This window comes from Eleutherodactylus coqui, chromosome 11, assembly GCF_035609145.1.
Source record: "Eleutherodactylus coqui strain aEleCoq1 chromosome 11, aEleCoq1.hap1, whole genome shotgun sequence".
In the NCBI taxonomy this organism is placed as follows: domain Eukaryota; kingdom Metazoa; phylum Chordata; class Amphibia; order Anura; family Eleutherodactylidae; genus Eleutherodactylus; species Eleutherodactylus coqui.
Genome location: NC_089847.1, coordinates 95,622,653 through 95,645,666, shown reverse-complemented (window position 1 = coordinate 95,645,666; position 23,014 = coordinate 95,622,653). Strand labels below are relative to the sequence as shown.

The following is a 23,014-nucleotide window of genomic DNA, read 5'->3' as shown; positions in this document are numbered from 1 at the left end:
TTTTTTTTTTAGTTTTTTTTTTTTTTAAAGGGGCTAAGTTACAAGCAAAACCTTGTAAACCCTTATCTTGGGTTGGATTACTCCTTAAAACAAACTAGCTCAATTTTTGGCTTACAAGCACACATTGCTGTTTTGGCATGGGGTTTTTGTTTTATAGTGGCAGTTTTAAGGGTCTGGCTACAGGAATTTTCAGATAGTGTAAACATTATAGTGCAAAAATACTCAACTGAGCAACGTGCCAGATCTGCTTTTCGGTTCTGCTCTAAGTGATGCATAGGTTCAATCGAAAGTCTGCATGGTACGCTGATCACAACTAAAGAGGCATGGTTTAGCATTTTGGCGTTGTTTCAGCGATCAATGGGGGTTTCTGTACCCAGTGATGAAGTTTCTGAAGTTTTGAAAGATTTTACTTATGTTTTGAATAGACTCTTAAAGAGGTTTTCTCCCTAATGGCTTCTATCGCCTATCTGCAGGATAGATAAGTGTGTGATCACCAAAGCCCCCAACAATCACAAAAGATGGCACTCCTCACCCCTCAGAGCATTGAACTATTTTGTGAACATGTGACCACTACTCCAGTCACTACTTTGGAGATAGTTTATCTGGTGCTGATTTTGGCATCATTTTAGAAGTTTCAGTGCAAATAAGGGAGATGGCACAATACCCCTGTAGTGCCACCTATTGGAAGACAGCATTCCTGCAAGTCAATGTTACTCTTTATACAAGCCTTGTAACAATGACTGGGAATTGAAAGCCAAGCCAGAACCCATACACTGACACCTGTTTTGGGGTGTTTTCCCCTTATGGATTCTGGCTTGGCTTTCAATTCTCAGTCATAGTTTGACTCTCTTTTATACAAGCCTTGTAACACTCACTTGCAGGAATGCTGCCTTCCAATAGGTGGCGTTGTACAGGTATTTCATCTCCTTTGCATATTACCCAGAGGAGCATGAATGGTCTTATAAGCCTACTCGCTCACCTTCTAGGTTGTGTTTTTTGACATTTTTTATTAACTCACAAGATCTATTAAGTTCATAAATTTATTAGTGGCATAATAGTTTCCAAACATAGGGAGAGTGGTCTGTTTTTGCACATATTGAAACTTCATTTATAAGACATGGTTGATATGCCTTTGACAACACATAAGAATGCATCTCTCCTATATGTGGAGAACTTAACATATAGTGTTAACTGTCTCTTTACATTGAGTTTCTTGATTTCATGATTTTTTTTTTTTTTATGTAACAGCATGGTCTTAAATGGTACCCAGATGTAGTTAGTGGACTGAAATCTGGGGACCTCAAAGCAGTGGCCTACATACTGTAGAAGAGAAGGGGCACCATAGCAGATATGAAACTTGGCCCAGAAGGGCTGGGTCTTTGTTTCCCTCCAACTTCAATGGAGTGGAAATTTTGTACAGGTTCTTACGACCTAGTAGCAAAGGGGATGGGTACAACAAGAACTGGGCCTCCTATATCTAAAGGTCCCACGATGGCAGCAGCATGGTACGTATGCCCTTTCCTCAAAATAAAACAAACCCCCTGATTGATCCAGGAAGCTTGCTTATACCTACAGTATGTATGGGGACTCTGACTCGCCATGCATTTTATAACCTTGCAGTAAATCAGTGACCCTTCAATTTAGGGACAAAACTCTGTTCTTGCAACAAGAAGGGGAAGAGGGCATATTGCTTGCCGTTGTTTTTGGCTGACTCTCCGATCTGCAGATTTCGGGCCCTCTTTTCAGCTGTCCAAGGTGGCTGCAGTAGCGTTCTAACTACCTAATGTGCACTGCCATGACTACTATTGACAATCGCAGCAGGTATAGTGCGTTGGTAGACTATCGCTGTACTGTGGAGATTAGTAGTCTGAAGATTGTGTTGACCATTTTAGACAGTTGACAACAGAACCCAGAACTGGCAGATCAGAGAGACTGTGAAGAACTACTGCAGGAAATGTACCTCCGTTCCGGGACAGAATTTTTGTTCCAAAGCTGGAGGGTCTCTAACTTGGAAACTTAAACTGATTGTGTGGCCACTGCTGGACAATGTATATGGATGCTGGATAATTTCAACACAATACATCATGGAGAACAAAACATTCACTCCCAGACTAACTTTTGACATGGCCTTTCCCACAGAGTGGGACACCAAAATACAAATTTGTTCCAACTGGACATGGAAAATATGAGAAGGTCAGGATGGAGGAGCCTTGATGATGAGGTAATCTAAAAATTCCTTCTATGTATCTTTTTCATTCTTTGGAACTCTCGCTCACTTTCTTAACTCTTGTTTCTTTATTCCACTTAATAATTTGTTCTTCTAAGCTGTTGCTAAATGGGCAACCTTCAGCATTTTAGCTGTTGATTGGACACAGCAAAATATGTAGGTTGAGCACCATGAAAGGTTTAGGAAGTCACTGCCTCAACTGCAACCAGTGGTGATACTGAAGCATGGAGCACACTGATGAAGTTGGATCTCAACGTATTATGTTGTATTTATTTAAATGTCGTATTTAGGTGTTTGAGGCTCAATTTGTTTCCTTAACTATGACTGCAGTGCTTGCCCTATATAATCTGATGCAGAATTGCCCAATAGTTGCGTCATAACAATGGATCAGGAAGATGACCACATTGTAACATTTTGAAAGTCACATTTTCTTATGCAAACTAATGTTGCACCATATTATTTAGAATATATCAGCCTGAGACCAGAGGCGTAACTTGAAGCTTCTGGGCCCCAATGCAAAGTCTGTAACCGGGCCCCCAACTATAATGCTTTATTCATAGTACTGGGCTCCTATTTGGAAAAGAGACCTTATGGGCCCCCTAAGGATCCTGGGCCCGGGTGCAACCGCATCCCCTATAGTTACGCCCTGCCTGAGACCTCATGCACACACCTGCATTGTCGTTTTTTTTTTTTATTTGCTGCTCCATTATAGTGCATGGAGCCTCTACTGTATCTTGATATGCAATTGATTTGACTTGCAGATTTTTTTTTTTCCTTTTGTCAGATTTATATAGAGAATTGTGGCATGCTCCATTGGATGCTGTATGTAGCTTTATACATATGGAGCCTGTAAGATAGCACATGAAGGCCATACACCTCTGTTTTAGGAAGCCATAAGGCCTCCATTACTATTATACAGGCTCTAGGGACTTCATCTTATTTTTTTTCCTTATGCAAGATGTTACCCCCTACTAACTAATGCGCACTTTCACACCTTATTAGCTATCTTCTTGTGCTTCACCCATCTTTAATATTTTTAGTAGAACCTGCCATGCCAGAGAAGGTGAACTGTTAATAGGCACATAAGTATAAATTATGTGTGCAACAAGATAACACAAAATAGTACAGAATGCAGAAGAGCTGGGGTAGAACATTTATGTGGAGGGCATTGTGCATGCAGCAGGTCAAGGGTAGTCCTAAAGATGGTCTTCCCTCACTGTTTCAGACCATCATCGATTGGTTTCTTTGTATCCTCCCCTTGAATGCTCCATCCAGATGCAGTTCTGTTGAAAGTGGCTGAGCTTGCTGCTTTGTCTGCTACTCGCCTATGGAAGAAAGCGGTCACTTTACGGAGGGGCCGTGAAGCAGCTTCTCTTAGTTTTCTGGCATCAAACCGAGGCCTGTTGAGGAGAAGGGGCAAACGAGTGCGGAAAAAGGGAAGTGCTGGGGGAGCTGTTGACCCCGGCTTTTCTTGTTCCTTAGTTGATGTAGCCATATGGTAGAGTAAAGCATCCCACATCTTGTTAGCACGATTTGATATGCTCTGAGTCCCTTGAATAATATCTTTCTCCTCTGATTTATCAGTTTTGTCCTTTGCTTGTTGTGGTTCAGGAAACTTTGGCTCTTCTGGTTCAACCACAAGGTGCTTGACAAGTCTTGCCCATCCTCCACCTGGCTTCTTCCTTGGTGGCTTTGGTTTCTCAGGTGACTTTAAGACTGTTAACTCCTCTGACTTGGGAACCATTTCTGAAGTAGTTAAATTGTCTGTACTTGAGGTAACATTGGTGGTTTTAGTTGTTGTTGAAGAAACTAGGACATCAACAGTCATCTTTGACTGTCCATCAGGATAATCTGTGGAGTTGACTGTAGATGGTTCTTGAGCCACACTTGTTCTGATATCATTAGTTGACATACTGTGTGGAATCTCCACAACCTTGGAAAGATCATGAACAATCTCGCTCTTATCTGTCATCTCTGAAGTTGCCAATATAGAAACTGTCTTTGATTCATTTTCTGAAGTAGGACTAGTTCTGTTGGGTTTGTCTGACTCCTGCTGATCAGGAATTGATCTCGGACAGCTAGAATCTTTTGAGTTTGTGTCCTCACATTTTGATGTGGAAAATCCATTAATTTTTGGTTCATTCACAGATCCCTCTTTTTTGGGTGAATGAGGTCTTGTGTCAATTTCATCTGTCTCCTGTATTATAACAGAGGGAGTTAAAGTCTGAAAGTGAGACACAACTGGCTGTTTTGGAGAGGTTTCTATGGTTTGTGGTGTACAAGCTCTTGGACTATTGTTGGCAATGAGCCTTGGTGATAAACGATCAGTAGTGTTGCCTCCTTGTGGGTATAGGAACTGAATATTAGGGGAGCTGGATCTCATGGGGCGAGGTGATGGTGAATCAGAAACTGGGCTAAGACTCAGATACTGGCTGAGACTTTGTTGCTCACTTAGAGTGAAGGTGAACTTCTGTTTTGGGTATGGAGAAGGCACTCGGTGGATTACTCCCTTGAGCTGAAATCGTGGGGGCAGGGTAATGGTAAGGGGTGCTTTGGTTTTCTGGGGAGTTGCAAACTCGGTATTCTCCAAATCTGCTTCACTCACAGGAGAGAGAGTTGACCGGAAGGTTTTAGTGGCCAGTGTTGGAGAGGCTTGCGCTCCACTTCTCTTCGCAGCTTTCCGTAGCAGTCGCTGAAGCTTTGCATTGTCTTTACGTGGCTTTGGGGGAGTAGGTGGAGGAACAGGGGAAGGAGGGCCTGGATTTTCCAGCGTGGTCACTGTAAGTAGCATGATGGAACCTGGTGGGGGAAGAAAAGACAATGTGTTTTCTTTCAGCTTTATCCATTATATCTGTAATTTGCCACTGTATCATGCATTTGTGGGCATGCACCATTTGTGGCAGTATTCCCCCTCCCCCTGTATGCTGAACAGTCACCTGTAGAATGAATGACATGTGACCGCTGTCGGTTCTTCTGGGAGCAGAGCACCTGTGGGAAGGAGGTGGGGAGGCTTTGTGACCATTTCTTTTCAAAAAAATGTTAATCTCTAAAAACATTGATATCTTAAACATTCAAAAGAAAGCCACCACTTTGTTAGCTTTTACATAAAAAAAAAAATCTAAAGCTAGAACTACGGTCTGTACTACTGACCTATCAGGTTATTGCAGTTTAAAAAAAACAAACAACATAATTGCTTTTTAGTCACCTTGCCATGGGGCTTTTTGATCATTTATCCTTTTTTTTTTTTTTTCCTCCTATGTACCACCAAAACTAGAGCGTGCCCTGCCAAAAAGAAAAAATTCCTCAGACAGCCCCACCAACAAAACTCAAAACCTAAAAACAATACGTTTTTTTTGGTTTTTTTTAACCACTTTTCTTTTTCATTTCACCCCATTAAAAAAAAAAAAAGCTTAAGCAGTTTTTTTTTCTTGTACACCTTTTTCAAAAAAAAAAAAAATCAAGCCCATAGAAGTTGTAGTTTTGCAGCAAGACTTGGCATGCAGTTATGTATCCAGCAGATTAGATGAACTGTCTTGCCACCTGAGGCTCTCAATGTGGTTCCACCCTTGGCATATACACAAGTAGCCTCTGAGAGCCTTGTTAGTGACCTCTTTTTCTACTTGTAAAGAGCTTGTTGACCACTAGACGTCTCTACAACGCAGAGAAGAGACTTTGCCCCACTAGAGTTTGAGAGGGGTGGCTTTATTGGAATGTGAGAAGCTGGATGGTCGTATCAATTGCCCGCCACATGGACGTTCTGAGCAAACTACTAATGTTGGGACCAGTGAATGTGAGGGCGCGCACAAGGCGACTGGGCTCAAGATGCCCTTGACAAACTACTAGTAGAGTGGATCGTCTGACTGTCCGAACAGCTCCTGTTTAGTTGGCCACCATCCAGAGACGTGGCACCATCGTTGAAGGCCCATTTTGTCTCGCAGCGCCCATTACATGTACTCTGGCACCCACCATCACCTCTGTAGCAGTCCAGTCTAATTTTTCATGACACTATTGCAGAGTAGAACTAGGTTGTCTTCAGTGATGAATCCAGGATTAGTTTTCGGCACGGACGATGGCTGTGTTCATGTCTGAAGACCTAGCGGTGAGCACCTCAATCTTGCTTTTGCTGTGGAGCAGCACACTGCCCCTACTGCTTTTGTAATTTTATGGGGGCCCATCACATATGACAGTTGGTTACCCCTAGTAGTGGTACGAAGGGCAATGACAGCTCAGCGATATGTTAGGACATCCTGCAGCCCCAGGTGTTTCCAGCAGGTTAATGTTTAGCCACACACTGAAGTGTGGCAGCATTGCAGAGGCATTCCTATGACAATCTTGCTGTGTCCTGACCAATTTTTTGCCTATGAGATCATCTGGGACCCCAACTTCGATAGCCCCAGAGTTTGCATGACCTAGAGGCTCAGTTACAGCAAATGTGGACTGATAAGCTGCAGGATACCATACAGAACCTGTATGCCTCAATGCCCTGTATTACATCTTGCTTCCAAGCTAGAGGCGGTACAACAGGGTACTAGAGCCCCCATGCCTGCCTGTATCACATCTTGTACCCAAGCTAGAGGTGGTACAACAGGGTACTAGAGCCCCCATGCCTGCCCATATCACATATTGCACCCAAGCTAGAGGTGGTACAACAGGGTACTAGAGCCCCCATGCCTGCCCATATCACATATTGCACCCAAGCTAGAGGCGGTACAACAGGGTACTAGAGCCTCCCTGTAAGTGTTCAGTTTTCCACAATAAATTATCATTTTGCTCTGATATTGTAGTTACTTATATCAATGTTACAATTAGTTTCATTTGATTCCAACAACTTCTAGGTCCTTGATTTATTTTTTATTTTTTCTTATACTAGACACAACTTGTCCTGCAAAAAAAACCAAGCCTTCGTACAGTTATATCAATAGAAAAAAACCCCTAGTTATAGCTCTTTGGCGATGGGGATGAAAGAAAATGACATGGCTGCAATGTAAAGTGGTTGACATGCTGCTCACATTCTTCATCCGAGGAGGGTGCTGTAGAGGCAGCACATCGGAGGCACACACCTGGCTACTAGTGCTGCACCAAAGGGTCACTTAAGACCATGCTCACATGGCATTTTCTGCGTTGGATTTTTTTTATTTTTATTTTTTTGTGGATTCTGTGCATTGCACATCAAATCCACAAAGAAATCACTTAAGTCTCATACCAAGTAATTGGCACAGAAATGATCAGAAACACAGTAGAACTCTGCATGTTGATATTTATTTATTTTTTGCCCATTAACTGGAGTAAAACCTGCATATGGATCTATGACAGAGGTGGACTTTGCGGTTTTTAGAGGCAAAAAAACCCCCCCAAAAAACTACACAATATTCGTAGTTGTCTGATCCACCCGGACCTCAGAAATTAGTATATATTTTATTTTTTTTTTTTGTTGCATTACATCATTAATTGAAGGGGACAACTATCTTTGCCCCGAGGGCAGGAAACCTAGCTACATCCCCGAGATCAGTAGTAATCCGTAGATAAGAACTTTAACTAACACACCTGTTTTTTAATTCTCTTCTAGAAAACTGGATCCAAATCATGAAAGAAACCATCTGTCTTTCTAATGCTGAAATATGGAGCCCTGCTACAATCTCTCAACCTGAATGCATCAACTCTTCCCTTCTTGAGCTTTGCCCTATGTTCTTTTGGAGCTATGTATTAAAGTGCTACAAGTCACAACACTGCTCCACTCCGGAGAACTAGCTTCATAAACCATTGTGCCTAAGTAATAAGCTTAGTTCTCAAGTCAGTTAGTGACTTCTGAGCCTTTTAAGGGGTTAACCGGGACTAAAATATTGGTTTTTGTTTTTTTTTGTTTTTTTTTTAGGATGGGTCAGCAATATCTGACTGGTGGGGGTCTAACTCCCAGCACTTCACTTGGTCAACTAAAGGGACCACCGGGCTCAGGCATGAGCAGTTGTCCTTGTTGACCTGTGAGGTCACATTTATTGGTCACATGGCCTTTCTGCAGCTTAATCCCCTTCAACCTACCAGGATCGAACTGCAAAATCAGGTTTAGCTGCTACATAATGTACAGTAATGTGCCTGGTATAGAATGAAGAGGTCATATGGCTTGTCTAAGGACCATAACTGCTTGATACAACTAATCAGCAGGGAGGCCGGGACCTAGACCACTACTAATCTGATCTTGACTACTTCTTTTAAAAGGGTTGTCCCATTTCTAGCTGTGTTGCTGCAGAAAACAGGCAGCGCCATATATTCTGCACTGATCTGAGTTGGTACTGCAGGCTGATTCCTACTGAAGAGAATGGAACTCAGCCTGCAGTACCAACCCAGGCCACTGCACAATGCACAGAGCTGTCTGCTTCCAGCAGCAAAACGGCTAGAAACAGGGCAAGATTAATATTTTAGTCCTGTGTAATCCCTTTAAATCAGACAACCATTGCAAGGATCCTCCTTGTCTATGTTCTAAGCCAGCAGATAGTTACTTTTTCTCTAGTAACTTCAGGTGTCGGGTTTTTCTTCAATTTTGTATGTGCTGCATAAGCTTTCAGCTTTCAGTATTTAATTTCTTACCCTCTGACTTATTGTAATAGTGAAGGTCAATAAGTGATAATTGGGTCCATATTTGCTGGTACAAACTGGACTTGGGCACAAAATCAACGATATATAGCACATATCAGTATACAATCCTCCTACTGACTCAACAAAAAAAATAAATGGCAAGTCTCGTGTCCAAATTGCCCAATCACAGTGGGTATTTTTTAACAACTTTTTTTTTTTTATGCTTTATAAATAAAGTGCAGAAATATGTAATATTGTCTGTTTTACTTATTGTATATGTGGGGGTGTTTTGTTTTTTTTTGGGGGGGGGGAGGAGAGAATCCTTGGTGTTTTCATGCAAAAGATAAAATTACTGCAAGTTTAAAATTAGTGCAAAGAACAATAGTGCTGACATCCATGGCAAGCAACCAGGCCACGGCTTTCATTTTTCAAAGGGCTTTTGTTGGAGAGGAGAATGCTTTTTTTTATTTTATTTTTTAATGGGTTTTTTTTTTAAATTTATTTTCTTTTTTTCTCTTTCTAAAGTAGGGAATTTCAGAAAACATAAGGAAATGCTTTAGAGCAGGGGTCCCCAACTCCAGTCCCCAGGGACCGCCAACAGGTCATGTTTTCAGGATTTCCTCAGTGTTACACAGGTGATGTAATTATTGTCGGTGCCTCAGACATTGACACAAGTGTTCTTACCATAGGAGATCCTGAAAACATGACCTGTTGGTGGTCCCTGAGGACTGGAGTTGAGGACTCCTACTTTAGAGTATGTTCTAGAAATTCATGTCACATTCTGAAACCTGCATCTCTTAATTACACAACCCCAATTCCGACAAACAAAAAGTTGGGATGCTGTGTAAAATGTAAAGAAGTAAAAATGCAATGCTTTGGAAATCTCATAACCTTGTTTTGTTCAAAGTAGAACCTACAACACCATATATGAAGTTGAAGGACCTTTTTTTTCCACTTAATTTAGAGAAAGGGAGAACTCATTTTAGTAATGGACGGCAGCAACACATCTCCTAAAACTTGGATCAAGGACAACAAAAGGCTAGAAAAGTAAGTGGTACTCGCGATGCGTATACAGCTGGAGGGTGTAGCTTGTAGTCGCAGTTCAAAAACCTGCATCTCTGATGATATGAGGATGTATTGGTACCTATAGCATGGGCAGATTACACATTTTGAAAGGTGCTGTCAATGCTGAGCAGTATATAGAGGTTGTAGAACAACATATGCTCCCATTCAGACATCTCTTTTAGGGACTACCTTGCATATTTCAGCAAGACAATGCTAAACTGCATCCATCACAACGGTGTGGATTTGTAGATGTTCAGGTGCTGAACTGGGCGGTCTGAAGTGCGGACCTTTCACCAATAGAAAACCTTTGGCGCATTATGAAACAAAAAAATCCAGCAAAGACCCAGGACTGTTGAGCAGCTAGAATCCTAAATCAGACAAAAAGGGGACAACAATCCTTTCTAAAAACTCCGGCAATTGGTCTCCTCACTTCCCAGAGGTCTACAGGCTGTTGTAAAAAGGGGTGCTGCACAACGGTAGACATGGAGCTTGGCCCAACTTTTTTGAGATGTGTGGCTGCCATCAGTTTCTAAATGAGTTAACTTTTTAAATGAAATAGAAAAATGACTCCCTTTCACCTTCTGATGTGTGGGCTGTTGTCGGCTGTGAATAAAATATGGTTATGAGATTTACAAATTGCTGCCTTTTTAAAAAACATTTTCCAGTGTCCTAACTTCTATGGAATTGGGGTTGTACAAAATAATAGTTTACATGTAGGTGGAAGAAAAAGTAAAACTTGATTTCTGCATTGATTATTTATAAAAGCTGGCCTGTTTGTTATCTAAGCTATAATTATTGGCAAATACACAGTAAACTAATAACACACAAATCAATAGTTCATGTACTTTATTGACATCTCAATAGTACAGGAAAAAAAATAAGTGAACCTCTTTGTTAATAACTTGCCCAAGAGTCAATTGGCAAAAAGGTGTTTCAGTTAAGGAAATTTAATCAGAAGTGTGCATTCCACAGGTGCTTTGTCCATTTAATAAAGGCATACAAAGCCTGGTTCCTGACATCTGTTCTAGTCAAGCAAAACTGATTATTGTGACCCATGCCTCCATACAAACAACTTTCATTACATATAAACTGACCTGTTCGTGGGAAACGTTTTCAAAAGCATTGCTAAACATCTGGGTGTACATCAGTTCAGTGCTAGACAAACTATTTACAATTCAGGACTGTTGCTACTCTCCTTAGAAGTGGGTATCCTATTATGATCCCTCCAAGAGCATTATGGGCAACCTTGAAATGGGTGAGAAAGAATCCAAGTGTAACATTAAAAGACCTACAAAAAACTCTATAAAGGCCAAAAACCTCTGTTTGTGCTGACTATTGTAAAAATGAACAAGAATGGTGTTTATAGGACACCAGCTGCTGCTGTCCGAAGGCAAACCTGATGACCTGGCTGACATTTGCCCAAGACCACCTGGATGTTCCACAATGCTTCTGTGAAAATGTTTCATGGATATGAGACAAAAGTAAGACTTTTTAGCACAAAGTACAACACCATTTTTGGAGAACTAACAGCATTGCACCCCAACACCAAAACCTCATCGGGACTGTGCAGCCTGGTAGAGGGAGCATCATGAGTTGGAGCTGCATTTAGGGCCTGGGTGCAAGTGATGAATTCTAAGGTGTATCAAAACATTCTACAGGAGAAGGTAAGGGCAGCCGTCCGTGACCTCAAGCTGAAGAGACATTTGGTGATGCAGAAAAACGCTGACCAAAAGCACACAAGGATATCAAATGAAGAATGGTTGAAAAAGATTTCTGTTTTGGAATGGTCCACTCAGAGTGTTGACTTTAAAGGGGTTTTCCAGGAGCAAAACTATTGGTGAGCTATCCTTAGGAAGGTTGACAATAGCAGATTAGCAGGATTCAGCCATTGATCAGGTGATGGAAGCTGCTATGGCTGGCCAGACTTTAATGGGAGAGAGCTGCAATATGAAATTGTGCAACTGCGCTGCGGACAGTTGGAGTTGTCAAAATGCCAACTGTACTGCAGTGGCTCAGCTTGGTATTGTATCTCTCTCCCATTCACTTCAATGGCCTATGAGCTACGGATGGTGTTTTGTCATTTCTAGCTATCTGTTCCAGTTTCTCACCAGCAGGGGGTCTCAAGTGGAGGATCCCTGCCAATCTATTATTGCTGACCTATCCTGAGAATAGGTCACCAATACTTTTGCTTGAAGAAAACTACTTTAACACTATCAGAGATGCTGTGGCATGACCTGAAGAGGGCAGTGTATGCAAGGCATCCCTGAAATACTGATGATCTGAAACCCCAAATTTCCTTCATTTTATGTAGGCCTAAAAATCATCGTCTCATTGACTAATCACTTGGTTTAAGTACCGATCGTTCACTTGTTCTCAGTCCTTTAGGGTACATTCACACGAGCGTAGGCATATTTACGTTCGCACGTGCGCAGCGTATAATCGCCGGAAAGAACGTTTTTCGACGATCATGACCAGAGCTAGAAAGCGTATTATCGTTTGTTCCTACTTTGCAAACGATCTTCTTGGCCATCGAATATGCGTTGGCGCGTATTTCGGTCGCATATGTTCTGTTTTTTTTCGGGTTGCCGTTTTTATGCGCCGTAAAATCGCCCGTGCGAACGAATACATTCGAAACCAACGCCTCAGATGGTCACGTATATACGATTGGGCGCAAAAACGCTCCGTTTATGTGCTCGTGTGAGTGTACCCTTATACAGCGAATGTGAACAACTGAATGATTTGGCATTTGATGTATCTGCTGTATAAATAGGCTGCCCGAGTGAACTCTGACATCGTTCACTTGTTCAAACAATGAATCGGCCAGTCTTAATGGACCCTTAGTTTAGTTAAGGTCCCTTCATGCTGATTTTTGCGCCAATGTTAGGAGAGTCAATTGACAAGCATGTTGATAGCAGCTGGTTTGTATTTTATTATACATGAGACAAGAATCGCAGATATAGGAACGGCTGTACATTTTCTTGTTCACATGGGGAGATGAAGGGAAGGAACTTGTTATTTGTATAGCGCCAACGTATTCCGTGGCACTTTCAGGTAATCTTTATTCATTACCCCCCAGCAAGCTGGGTACTCATTTTACCGACCTCGGAAGGATGGAAGACTGAGTCAACCTTGAGATGGCTACTATGCAGGGATTGAACTCGCAACCTTCAGGACGTGAGCAAGAGCCCTGTATGGCCAACCAGCAACCATTTTTATGCTTGCTAAAAAGCCACGATCGGTCGCCGATTGTCTATTTTGCACCACCCACTGGTCAGGTGAAGAAATGTTCATTCCCTATAATTGAGCCATGTAAGCCTTTAGTTTATGTTTGTCTAAGGGTGCATTCACACGAACGTATATCGGCTCGGTTTTCACGCCGAGCCGATATACGTCGTCCTCGTGTGCAGGGGGGGGTAGCCTGGAAGAGCCCAGGAGCAGGAACTGAGCTCCCGCCCCCTCTCTGCCTCCTCTCCGCCTCTCTGCACTATTTGCAATGGGGTGAGGCGGGACAGGGGCGGGGCTAATCACGGCACTTAGCCCTGCCCCCGTCTCGCCTCCTCTCATTGCAAATAGTGCAGAGGGGCGGAGAGGGGGTGGGGAGGAGGCAGAGAGGGGGCGGGAGCTCAGTTTCTGCTCCTGGGCTCTTCCATCCTCCCCCACCCCCCCCCCCGCACATGAGGACAACGTATATCGGCTCGGCGTGAAAACCAAGCCGATATACGTTCGTGTGAATGCACCCTAAAATACGGATTAGTAAAACGCGGTCTGCTTTCTTAATCAGCGCAGAAATCCAGGTGATTCCAAAGGGTTCACTTACTTTCTCTTGCAACCATAAATATTCACACACACACACACACACACATATATATATATATATATATATATATATATATATATATATATATATATATATATATATATATATATATATATATATGTATACATATATAGTGAAACCTAAGAAGGTACATCCCATTGGGATTTAAATAGATTAGCACGCTGTAACCCAAGCCCAGTCTTCTATGTTAAGAAGTATGAAAATAGTAACTAGACCCATGGTGACGTGACAAATGGGGCCCCTGCTTGGACCTGACTTGTATGGCCTCTTGTGATGTGAATCCGTTCCCAGACAGAACTATTAGGTGGTGATAGCCAAATCTAAAGAGGTGATATGTATAAGGCCCTTAGGAAGATAAATGTTGGATATTTAGGATTTTAATGTCTAGTCAAATCGACAACGTCAATCAATCAGTACTTTACGGGGCAGGAATGTACAGTATATGGCCATTGCATCGGAGTACTGGAGCAATCGGTGAGACTACCCCGTTTTCCCGAAAATAAGACAGTGTCTTATATTAATTTTTGTTCAAAAAGGTTTAACATTTCTACATGTACAGCTGCCTGGACACTATTTAAATTGAATTTTTTTATTAAGTGTTAGCAGTGCTTAATTTTGGAGTAGGGCTTATATTTCAAGCATCCTCAAAAAGCCTGAAAAATCATTTTGCATCCTCAAAAAAATCCTTATTTTCAGGGTATGTCTTATTTTCAGGGAAACAGGGTATCTTCACACTTCAATGCCATAGTTACAGACCCGCAAGAATCATAGAAATGTTATGGACAAAATACCATTCAAAGTAGATGCATTTCATGGATGAACACAAAGTTATCAACATGCAGCAGAGTTGAATTTGCAATTTAACTATATGGGAAAGCTCCCAGTTTAAAAAAAAATGTAACAAATTTACCCATGCAAAATTCCCAAATACATGCTGATATTGCAATGAGTCACAAACAACCTTGCCGGTACATGTGACAAAGTCACTATAATACACATGCACACATATAAATTATATATAAATATATATATATATATATATATATATATATATATATATATATATATATAGCAAGGAAACCTTTTGTGCACTGACATTTAACCCTTTCACAAAAGCAAGCTATATAATCATTTTGCACAAACTGCATGAATTGCAATAATTTAATTCTTTTTTTTTCTGCAACAGTTTTACAACTTTTTGAGCTCTAAATTGCCAGATGTGTTCATTCATATTTTCAGCTGGAGCGCTGCGCCCCCTCCCCCCTTTTATTTATTTACCTGTTCAAAGCCGTTAGCAGGTATCCAGCAGCTGTGACCAGCTCCCTTCTTCCGTCTGAGACTGGAAGAAAACGACCTCCATACCTGGGGGCAGCAAAACTCAGAACTTGCGGGTGGAAGAAGGGGGGCTCAAGAAAGGTCAAGGGGAGGGAAACACCCACTGTTTGAAAGTGGGACTCTGGCCCCCCCTACTGTCCAGAAAACTATACAGGTTGCATCAGATATGTGGCGATGCCAAACTGATATTTCTTAGAATGACAGTAGGTGCCATAAGAACTAGCACTTCAAATTGACTTATAATACAAGGATGTGCAGAATTCAGAGTGGTTAGAGGTGAACATATACAATAATAGCATGGAACGAAGATAATTGATCAATAAAGTTCATTTATACAATTTACTTAATTAAGACGAAGAGTTTTCAGAATGACATCACGCTTAGGTAAATGTATGAAAAGACGCCATCATTAATAAAGTATCTTGACACTGAAGTGAATGCTACAAGTAATTTGCACTTAGTACTTATGCATGTAGGGGCACAGTAGATTTTTAAGGATACCCAAAAAGCCAATATTCCGAACCAACAAAATCAACCATTTCATGATATTGTGTGTATTCTGGATATTGTGTACTTTCAATATATTCTAATGTTGGAATGCAGCAAGGAATGACGGCCTGTGTGCACGCCACCCACCATGAAGGTGGTCTTCTTAATTTAACAGCACACCCCCTACACACACAAGGGAAGATCTCCAAATTCTGCTGTCCTGCTTGCTCTAAAATTAGTACGTAAATTGAGCTTAAACTGAAGTGTGCCCCCTCCCCTATAACCTGTGTTAAGGCAGCTGTTCCTACACTCGTCCTGCCCCTCGTATGTGACACTCTGACACCCCTCAGACAGTATCCAATCCCGTTGGCTTGCAGATCACATTTCGGTATAACTGCAAGACATAACCAGGCCGAGGGGTGATTGAAAAGTCTCACAGCTGCTCCGACCCCCAGTGCTGCTCTCTGCTCTTCTGCCTCAGGTAAGAGAAGGGTGAAGGGGGCTTGAAGGAAACCCCTCCACCATGGGGAAGTATCACTAGTACAAAAGATTGGGAAGACAATACTCAAAGCAATACACAAGATATTGGGTCCTTGTAATGCTTCATGCACCAATATGTTATTAATATATACATAGAAGATGTATAGAAAGCCTCGGACAACGCAATAGTCAAAGTCATAGCCTAACGGACTACCGGTCATGTAGGAAAGAACAGACTTTAGAAGAATGACCCCGTAATACTTTGTTTTAGAAGTCTGATCCCACTGTTAATCCCCTGGCAGAGTCCTGCACAGAACTGCAGAGAGCAGAAATCCAGGCTAAGCCAGAGAACGGCACGGCTGATGACATTAATGAGTCCTTGGCAGTAGCTCAGCATTGTGCTGCGTCCCACCTGAGAGTGCTGTATAATAAAACTGCTAAGTGACAAATTGCATCTCCCATGTAGCAACATTTCTACCTATTCATTGGGGTTTCTTTCAAGGCAGAAACATTGCTACATGAATGTATAAAATTTACGTTTTTTTGCCTTTTTTTGGAGTATTGGGGTTCTCCAGTTAATATTCATTATAGGCCTTGGATGCATGTACCTGTAATATATTCTTTTATTCTGTTGTGTTTCCTACATAGATCCATCCATCCATCTGTCTGCCTGTCCATTAAAAGGAAAAAAAACTGAAAAATTGCATTTCCCATGTAACAACGTTTCTATGCACTCATAGGGCCTTTCTCAGGGTAGAAATGTTGCTACATGGATAAATAAAAAAATCATGTTTTTTGCATTAATTGGAGTATTGCGGCTCTTCTATTAATATTCACTCTGAAATCTGAAGTCAAGGCCTTGGTTGCACGCAGTTTACGGTGTATTCTTTAATTCTATAATTACTTTAGTACTTTAGCATCTACTACTTATCATATTAAGTGTTCTGACAATATATGTATTTTCACTCGTACATCTATGGATTTTGACTTCTATCTAATGACCAGATGGGATGGACACACCCCAGATTAATGCAGAGATCATGTTCATTTATAAAAATAGTCACCTCGCTACCTATATATATTTGAGGTACAATACTATGCAGTAGGTAGTGCTGGTGGTGGTATGAGTTGGGTAGGCAATGCTGGTGTTGGTATGAGTCGGGTAGGGAATGTTGGTGGTGGTCTGAGTTGGGTAGATTGTGCTGGACAGATGCCATTGTCTGCCATCACATTCTATACTTATTGTTTGAGCACTGTATGGGCAGTTGTTTTATGTGGCCTGGATGCCCGAGAAGTTGATGTACGAAGCACAGGTTGACTAGGGGTAATTGCTACCAGCTGTCATTGGTGTCACACTGACAGAGGGGATCTTCTGGCCTTCAGATGTCTTCACACTTTAAGTCAGTACATCTAATCCCTTATCTGGAAAGTACAAAAGGAAATATAATTAGACAACTAAATCTGAGAAGCAAACTCATAGAATGCATACCTTAGTAAATGCAAACGTCTTCTGTCATTCTCCGTTCATGGATTATGTCATCCTATCTTGAGTAATCCTAAGGAAAGCAAAATTCTGTCTGTAAAATGTCTTAGAAATGGCTCTTCTGTCAGGTCCAAATCACCTTTAAAGGACATTCCCAAAGGTCCTAAAATAGACAAGAATTCCCAGTTGTCTCCAGCCTTGTATCAACCCTCCTCCCTTTACCATCTCATGTAACATCTGAGTCACGCAGGCAGCAGTGCTGGCTTCCCAAGTTTTCCTTACAGGGTGGAAGCCTAAATTAAGCTATAGAGTGACATCTCCATGTTGCCTTGCACTGTTCTGCAAATAAATCCATGGATTATGATGAGTGGTTCCTTTAAGGACAAAGAAAAAAATGAAGATTTCCTTATAAAATCAGTTGCTCCAGAGAAAAAAAATTAGGTATATGACACAAGCTCCAGGCGTAATAACATTATATGAGTTAGTTATTTGCCGAACTTCTCTGTTTATTTATTGAACCAGCATGTCTACGTTTCGAGGTTCATAGACCTCTTCCTCAGTACTTTCTGGGGACACACTGTGTGTTTCAAAATCAATATTAAAGTAAAGAGCAACATGAACAGAAACATAATTAATTAAGTTCAAAAGGTAAAATGTGAAGGATAGTCATGTATAGGTTGGCAGACCTCTTCCCCAGCAAGTACTGAGGAAGGGGTCTACTAACCTCGAAACACACATACATGCTGGTTTAAAAATAACCAGCTCATGTAATGTTACTACGCCTGTGGGTTACGCCGTATATCTACATTTTTCCCTCTGGAGCATGTGGTTTAAACATTGACCCAGTTGGGTATAACAGGACTTGGGGTTGGCTGCACCTACTACACATAGGGACCCTCTTTCTTCACTTCTATACGAATCTCTAGCCTACTAGCCTCTAAATAGAGAGCATAACTCCTTGCTTCCATTTTTTTTTTAACTGGGGTCGCTCCACTATTTTTTTTTACAACTCTGTGCATATAAAATCAGTAGATGCTACACTGCATGTTGTATGGTACATAAAGCATGTGATCATGCAGGATATTTGGTGGCATTATTATATGGATATGAGACAAGTAAGTACATGGAGGTCTGTATACCTCTAGTCGGAAATATATAAGTACACATCACATAAAACTGTGTTCAGTACTCATTGTAAGTGTCAAATGTCAAAAAAATGCCATTTGGGTCATAAACTCGAATACAGATGATCATAAACATTTTTTGATGTTTTGACATGTGATAGTCATTGTGGTGCCTACATCTAGAAGACACCTGTCCGTCCGTCTGTCCATCCATTCATCTTATTTTAATTCTACTGAAACCTATGTTAACTATTTAGCACTAGAGATGAGCGAACGTACTCGGTTCGGGCGTTTTTGCACTGACTAGTACCTGACTACTCGGACGAAAAGATTCGGGGGGGCGCTGGGGGGCGGCGTGGTGGAGCGAGGGGTAGCAGTGGGGAGGGGGGGAGCGCTCTTTCCCCCCCCCCCCCCCCACTTCCCTCTGCAACCCCCCGCTAACCCCCGGCGCCCCCCGAATCTTTTCGTCCGAGAAGTCAGTTACTCGGAAAAAGCGGTGCTCGAGTGCAAAAACGCCCGAACCGAGTACGCTCGGTCATCTCTATTTAGCACCTGCCTAGGTTATAGTAAAAGTTTTCCAACTTTTCACAGTCCTAATTTATTCTGTTTACTTTTCAGCCGACCAAAATCCACCATGTCTGACACAGAGGAAGTGTAAGTATCCAGAGCACAGGTGTTCCAGTCCTATGATGAAGCTATAGCCGGTCCGTGTCGTCTTATGTAAATGAATCCCATATTTACTTACCATAGTGTTTATATAAGACTTGACTGTCACTTGTAATTACCTCATTAGTCACTCATACCATGTACCCTACAAAATAGATATACGGTACATGGGATTTGTATATAGTCGTAATACTATAGAAGTCACCTAATATGAGGATAATTCCTATCCCATGCAGTTTTCATATCCATCCACCCACATAGACACTTAGAAGATTAGACATTACAGAATTACTTTCCTAAGAACATTATTTTATCCTCTATCCATTTTGTAAAAGATGCCATTTGTGCATGTTATAAACACAGGAATTCATATTTCACCCATGAGAGCTTAGGAGACTTAGATCACATTATTGGGGAACATTGGGGATATTAACAAAAAATATCCATGCACAGAAAAAATATTTTGTTCCATTTAGTTACTAGTTGAATATGAATTAACAGACAGCTTTTCTTCTTTTTTTATCTGTTCCCCTTCTTTCTGTTCCGTCATCCGTCAGTGATCAGGTGGAGGGTGAGTAACGTGTTCAGCTAATTGACTTCACATATCATATTCTTACTTTTTTGCTGCACCCAAAATGGATGAATACATTAATAAGAGTAAAAAATAGATAAGGGGTTTATAAAATCAGCTCGTTTTTATTATTATTATTATTTTTTTTACCAAAAACGGCGCCACTTTTATCCAGGCTCTCTGCAGCGCTAAATCACTCTTGGATTACTGGATGAGGGCCACATAGATGATTTGGGTAGAGAAAGTGAAGGACATTTCCTTTTTACGATCCTCTTTCAGACATTTTGGGTGGAGGTAGCCTTTACAATGTTACTTTTATCTACACTAGGTATATGGACGGATTCACATCTGCGTTCGTTCTAGATCCGCTCAAAATGCCATGGGCCTGGGCGGAAAGCAGACCCTAATATAGTCAATGGGGTCAGTCTGGCGCTGTTCGGTTCCGGCAGAGAAGGAGCTGTTTGATCAGAGGGATTCTCTTTCCTGCTCTGCAAACAGAACAGGAAAGCGGAACCCAATTGCAGATGTGAAACTGCCCTTTACCTATTTATATTTCCATGCAATCATTTCCTATTAACTTTGCCTTGTTTCATACTTTGCAATGAATGCAGACGTATCAGAGCTGAATTTGTCATTTGGCACAACTGATTGTGATATCACTTATTTGTTGCTTTTCACATACAATTAAACCCATTGCATTACCTTAACATAGGGCTTATTAAAGGCTCAAACGAAACAGACCAATGACAAGTGCAGCTCTGATCGTCTGTAGTTTTCATTTATTCACTCCGATCCTGTGATCAAAGGATAATAATAAACTTGATTCTGCTACCGTAACCTTTCCTTCCTACTTGTCCCTCAATTCTCACATTTTCTTACTCTACTCACCGTCTTATTTCTGATCTCAGATAACCAGATCGATCCCATCATTGACTAATGACTGCTCATCCCTTCTCTCCGTGTGATATTAATATGTCTACTTTTGCCTTCTGATTACTGATCCCTTTTTTCCTAGCAAGATCATCAGTGCACTCGAATTTAAGGATTTTTGCTGACATTTAATCTAAAATTACAGCTGGTAGTTTCTTTGATCTGCTCTATAACTCACTCTTACTAACAGGATCTCTACTGCCACCTGCTGGCCTGTGTGTTCAATATCTATTACATAGGTTCTCATACAGTGGAAAATCCTTCTTGCCTATAAGATGTCACAAAGTCAATCAAATTTTCTTTGCAATTAAATATTTATTCTGCATGTTACTGCTGAAAGAGGAATTGAACTATTTCATATATATATATATATATATATATATATATATATATATATACAGCCTACTGATCCGCTAGAATGTAGATAAAGGTAGAATGGTCCATGGGCAGTTCACTACTAGAGAATGGTCCTGGGCTTATTCTTAACTCCCCTCTTCCCGTCTCTTAATTGGCTACTAGTGTCATACTTCAGTTCTCAATAGTATTTAGTGACAGCAAAGATGCTGACTGATGTTCTTTAAAGGGGTTTTCCACTTTGGACCAAAGGTGTAACTATAGGGGATGCAGAGGATGCAGTTGCACCCGGGCCCAGGAGCCTTAGGGGGCCCATAAGGCCTCTCTTCTCCATGTAGGGAGCCCAGTACTATGAATAAAGCATTATAGTTGGGGCCCTGTTACAGGTTTTGCATTGGGGCCCGGGAGCTTCAAGTTACACCTCTGCTTTGGATAATCCCATTTGTTACAAGGGTCTCAGGATGATAGATTGAACACAGGGTATCCCAGTGCTAGCACACCTGTAATCTATAGGGCACCGATCAACAAGTGTTCAATTTCCCTATTGCACCCCTGCAGGGGAAATGAAGTATGACACGGTTCACATTAGAGTCAAAGGGATGTCTACATAATACACAGACCTAATGGGTTCACCAGAGAGAGACAAATTCTGTAGCCATCTAATAAATAAGGGTCCTGAATTGTGAATCCCTTCTATTAAAGGGATTGTGCCAATATGCCCTACCTACAGGATAGGGAAGTTGCAACTGATCCCTAGGGGTTCAATTGCTGGGATGCCAACTGATCATTAATCATTCATTAAAATGGGACTTATGGGGATACGGCAGTTGAGTTCAAGTGCTCATCTATCTCTGGCAGTCCCATGGAAATGAATGGAGTGGTAATACACATGCTCAACCTTATGTCTTTTCATACGGGGATCTTCGGGGCTCCTGTTCTCATGATCGATGGGTGTCCCGCTGGTTGGGCTCCCACCAATCAAAACATTATACCCCACCATATGGACACTTGAAATGTTGGCACAACCCCTTTAACTCAGAATTCCCTAATAAGATACCTGACAATGGGTTTTCTAAATCATACAACCAACCCCTTTAATGCTACAGTCAGATCAGATGTGACCTTTGTCTATCCATTGTAAAACCTGCACATGAGTTTAATTCCTCTTTTTCGACCAAAACTTTTCTAAACTTTTGCTCTTGTTCTTTCTAGTAGTTCTGTTTTTCATGTTTTTATGGGCTTCCACGTTACATAAAGACATTAGTCAGTGCTATCACCGTTTATGTCGCTCATTGTCTTTGTCCTCGTTTACATGACTTTTTATTTTCTTTTATATCCACACACAAACAGAAGAATACGAAGAAGGTAAATGGGCGAACTCCCCCTCACACCCTTGACCACTAAGCCCTAACCCTATAACACTGATTCTCTACAATGTCACTAATGTTACCTATCCCTTCACTTCTAAACATGGAGGCAGACATTTATAATATATGAGGTTTATATTATACAATGGCTCTGCAGTGAAGGGGTTACATATTGTAGGTGATTTAGTCGTATTAACATATGGCATATGACTTCTATCCCAGACGTGGATATTAGTCACACTGGTAAGCGTGCCGTGTCTGTCACCCCATCAAATCCTCATTCCTACTCAAACATCGTCATAATAACCCATATGGGCTTTCAGTTTTTGTTCCTTGATACTCATGATCATGATAGTTGAATATCCAGGGTGTTCCGTTCAACCTTTCCCTGTTACAATAAGACAATATGACTATTCAAGCCCGTCTAATAGTAAAATGTCTTTGGTGGTTTTAACGGAACACCCTGTATATGTGCTGCATTGTGCTTATACAGGGTTATTACAAATGATCTTCCT

General features: G+C 41.3%; 3 protein-coding genes across 12 annotated transcripts in view; 2 read left to right on the top strand and 1 right to left on the bottom strand.

The window, feature by feature from the left end:
* LSP1 (lymphocyte specific protein 1) overlaps positions 1 to 9,049 on the top strand; it is an 80,114-nt gene extending 71,065 nt beyond the window's left edge. For both annotated transcript variants that reach the window (XM_066583099.1, XM_066583100.1), the window contains exons 12-13: positions 2,140 to 2,221; positions 7,794 to 9,049. In XM_066583099.1, coding sequence (XP_066439196.1) covers positions 2,140 to 2,214 — 75 coding nt within the window. In that variant the 3' untranslated portion in view covers positions 2,215 to 2,221; positions 7,794 to 9,049. The remainder of the gene's footprint in view (positions 1 to 2,139; positions 2,222 to 7,793) is intronic.
* On the bottom strand, positions 2,903 to 15,086 carry PRR33 (proline rich 33). 2 transcript variants are annotated; one of them, XM_066583098.1, is made up of 3 exons: positions 14,979 to 15,072; positions 5,164 to 5,215; positions 2,903 to 5,026 (listed from the first exon to the last, which is right to left on the bottom strand). In XM_066583098.1, exon 3 carries the CDS (start codon positions 5,016 to 5,018, stop codon positions 3,441 to 3,443), a length of 1,578 nt encoding a protein of 525 aa, XP_066439195.1. In that variant the 5' UTR covers positions 5,019 to 5,026; positions 5,164 to 5,215; positions 14,979 to 15,072; the 3' UTR covers positions 2,903 to 3,440. The 2 variants fall into 2 exon arrangements, with proteins under 2 accessions (XP_066439195.1, XP_066439194.1); XM_066583097.1 differs by lacking the exon at positions 5,164 to 5,215 and having other exon boundaries at positions 14,979 to 15,086.
* A 778-nt stretch (positions 15,087 to 15,864) lies between these two features.
* TNNT3 (troponin T3, fast skeletal type) overlaps positions 15,865 to 23,014 on the top strand; it is a 36,771-nt gene continuing 29,621 nt past the window's right edge. For 3 of the 8 annotated variants that reach the window (XM_066583087.1, XM_066583086.1, XM_066583085.1), the window contains exons 1-4: positions 15,865 to 16,005; positions 19,230 to 19,265; positions 19,835 to 19,848; positions 22,483 to 22,497. In XM_066583087.1, coding sequence (XP_066439184.1) covers positions 19,246 to 19,265; positions 19,835 to 19,848; positions 22,483 to 22,497 — 49 coding nt within the window. In that variant the 5' untranslated portion in view covers positions 15,865 to 16,005; positions 19,230 to 19,245. The remainder of the gene's footprint in view (positions 16,006 to 19,229; positions 19,266 to 19,834; positions 19,849 to 22,482; positions 22,498 to 23,014) is intronic. The other 5 variants (XM_066583089.1, XM_066583088.1, XM_066583091.1 and 2 more) reach the window with 3 other exon arrangements.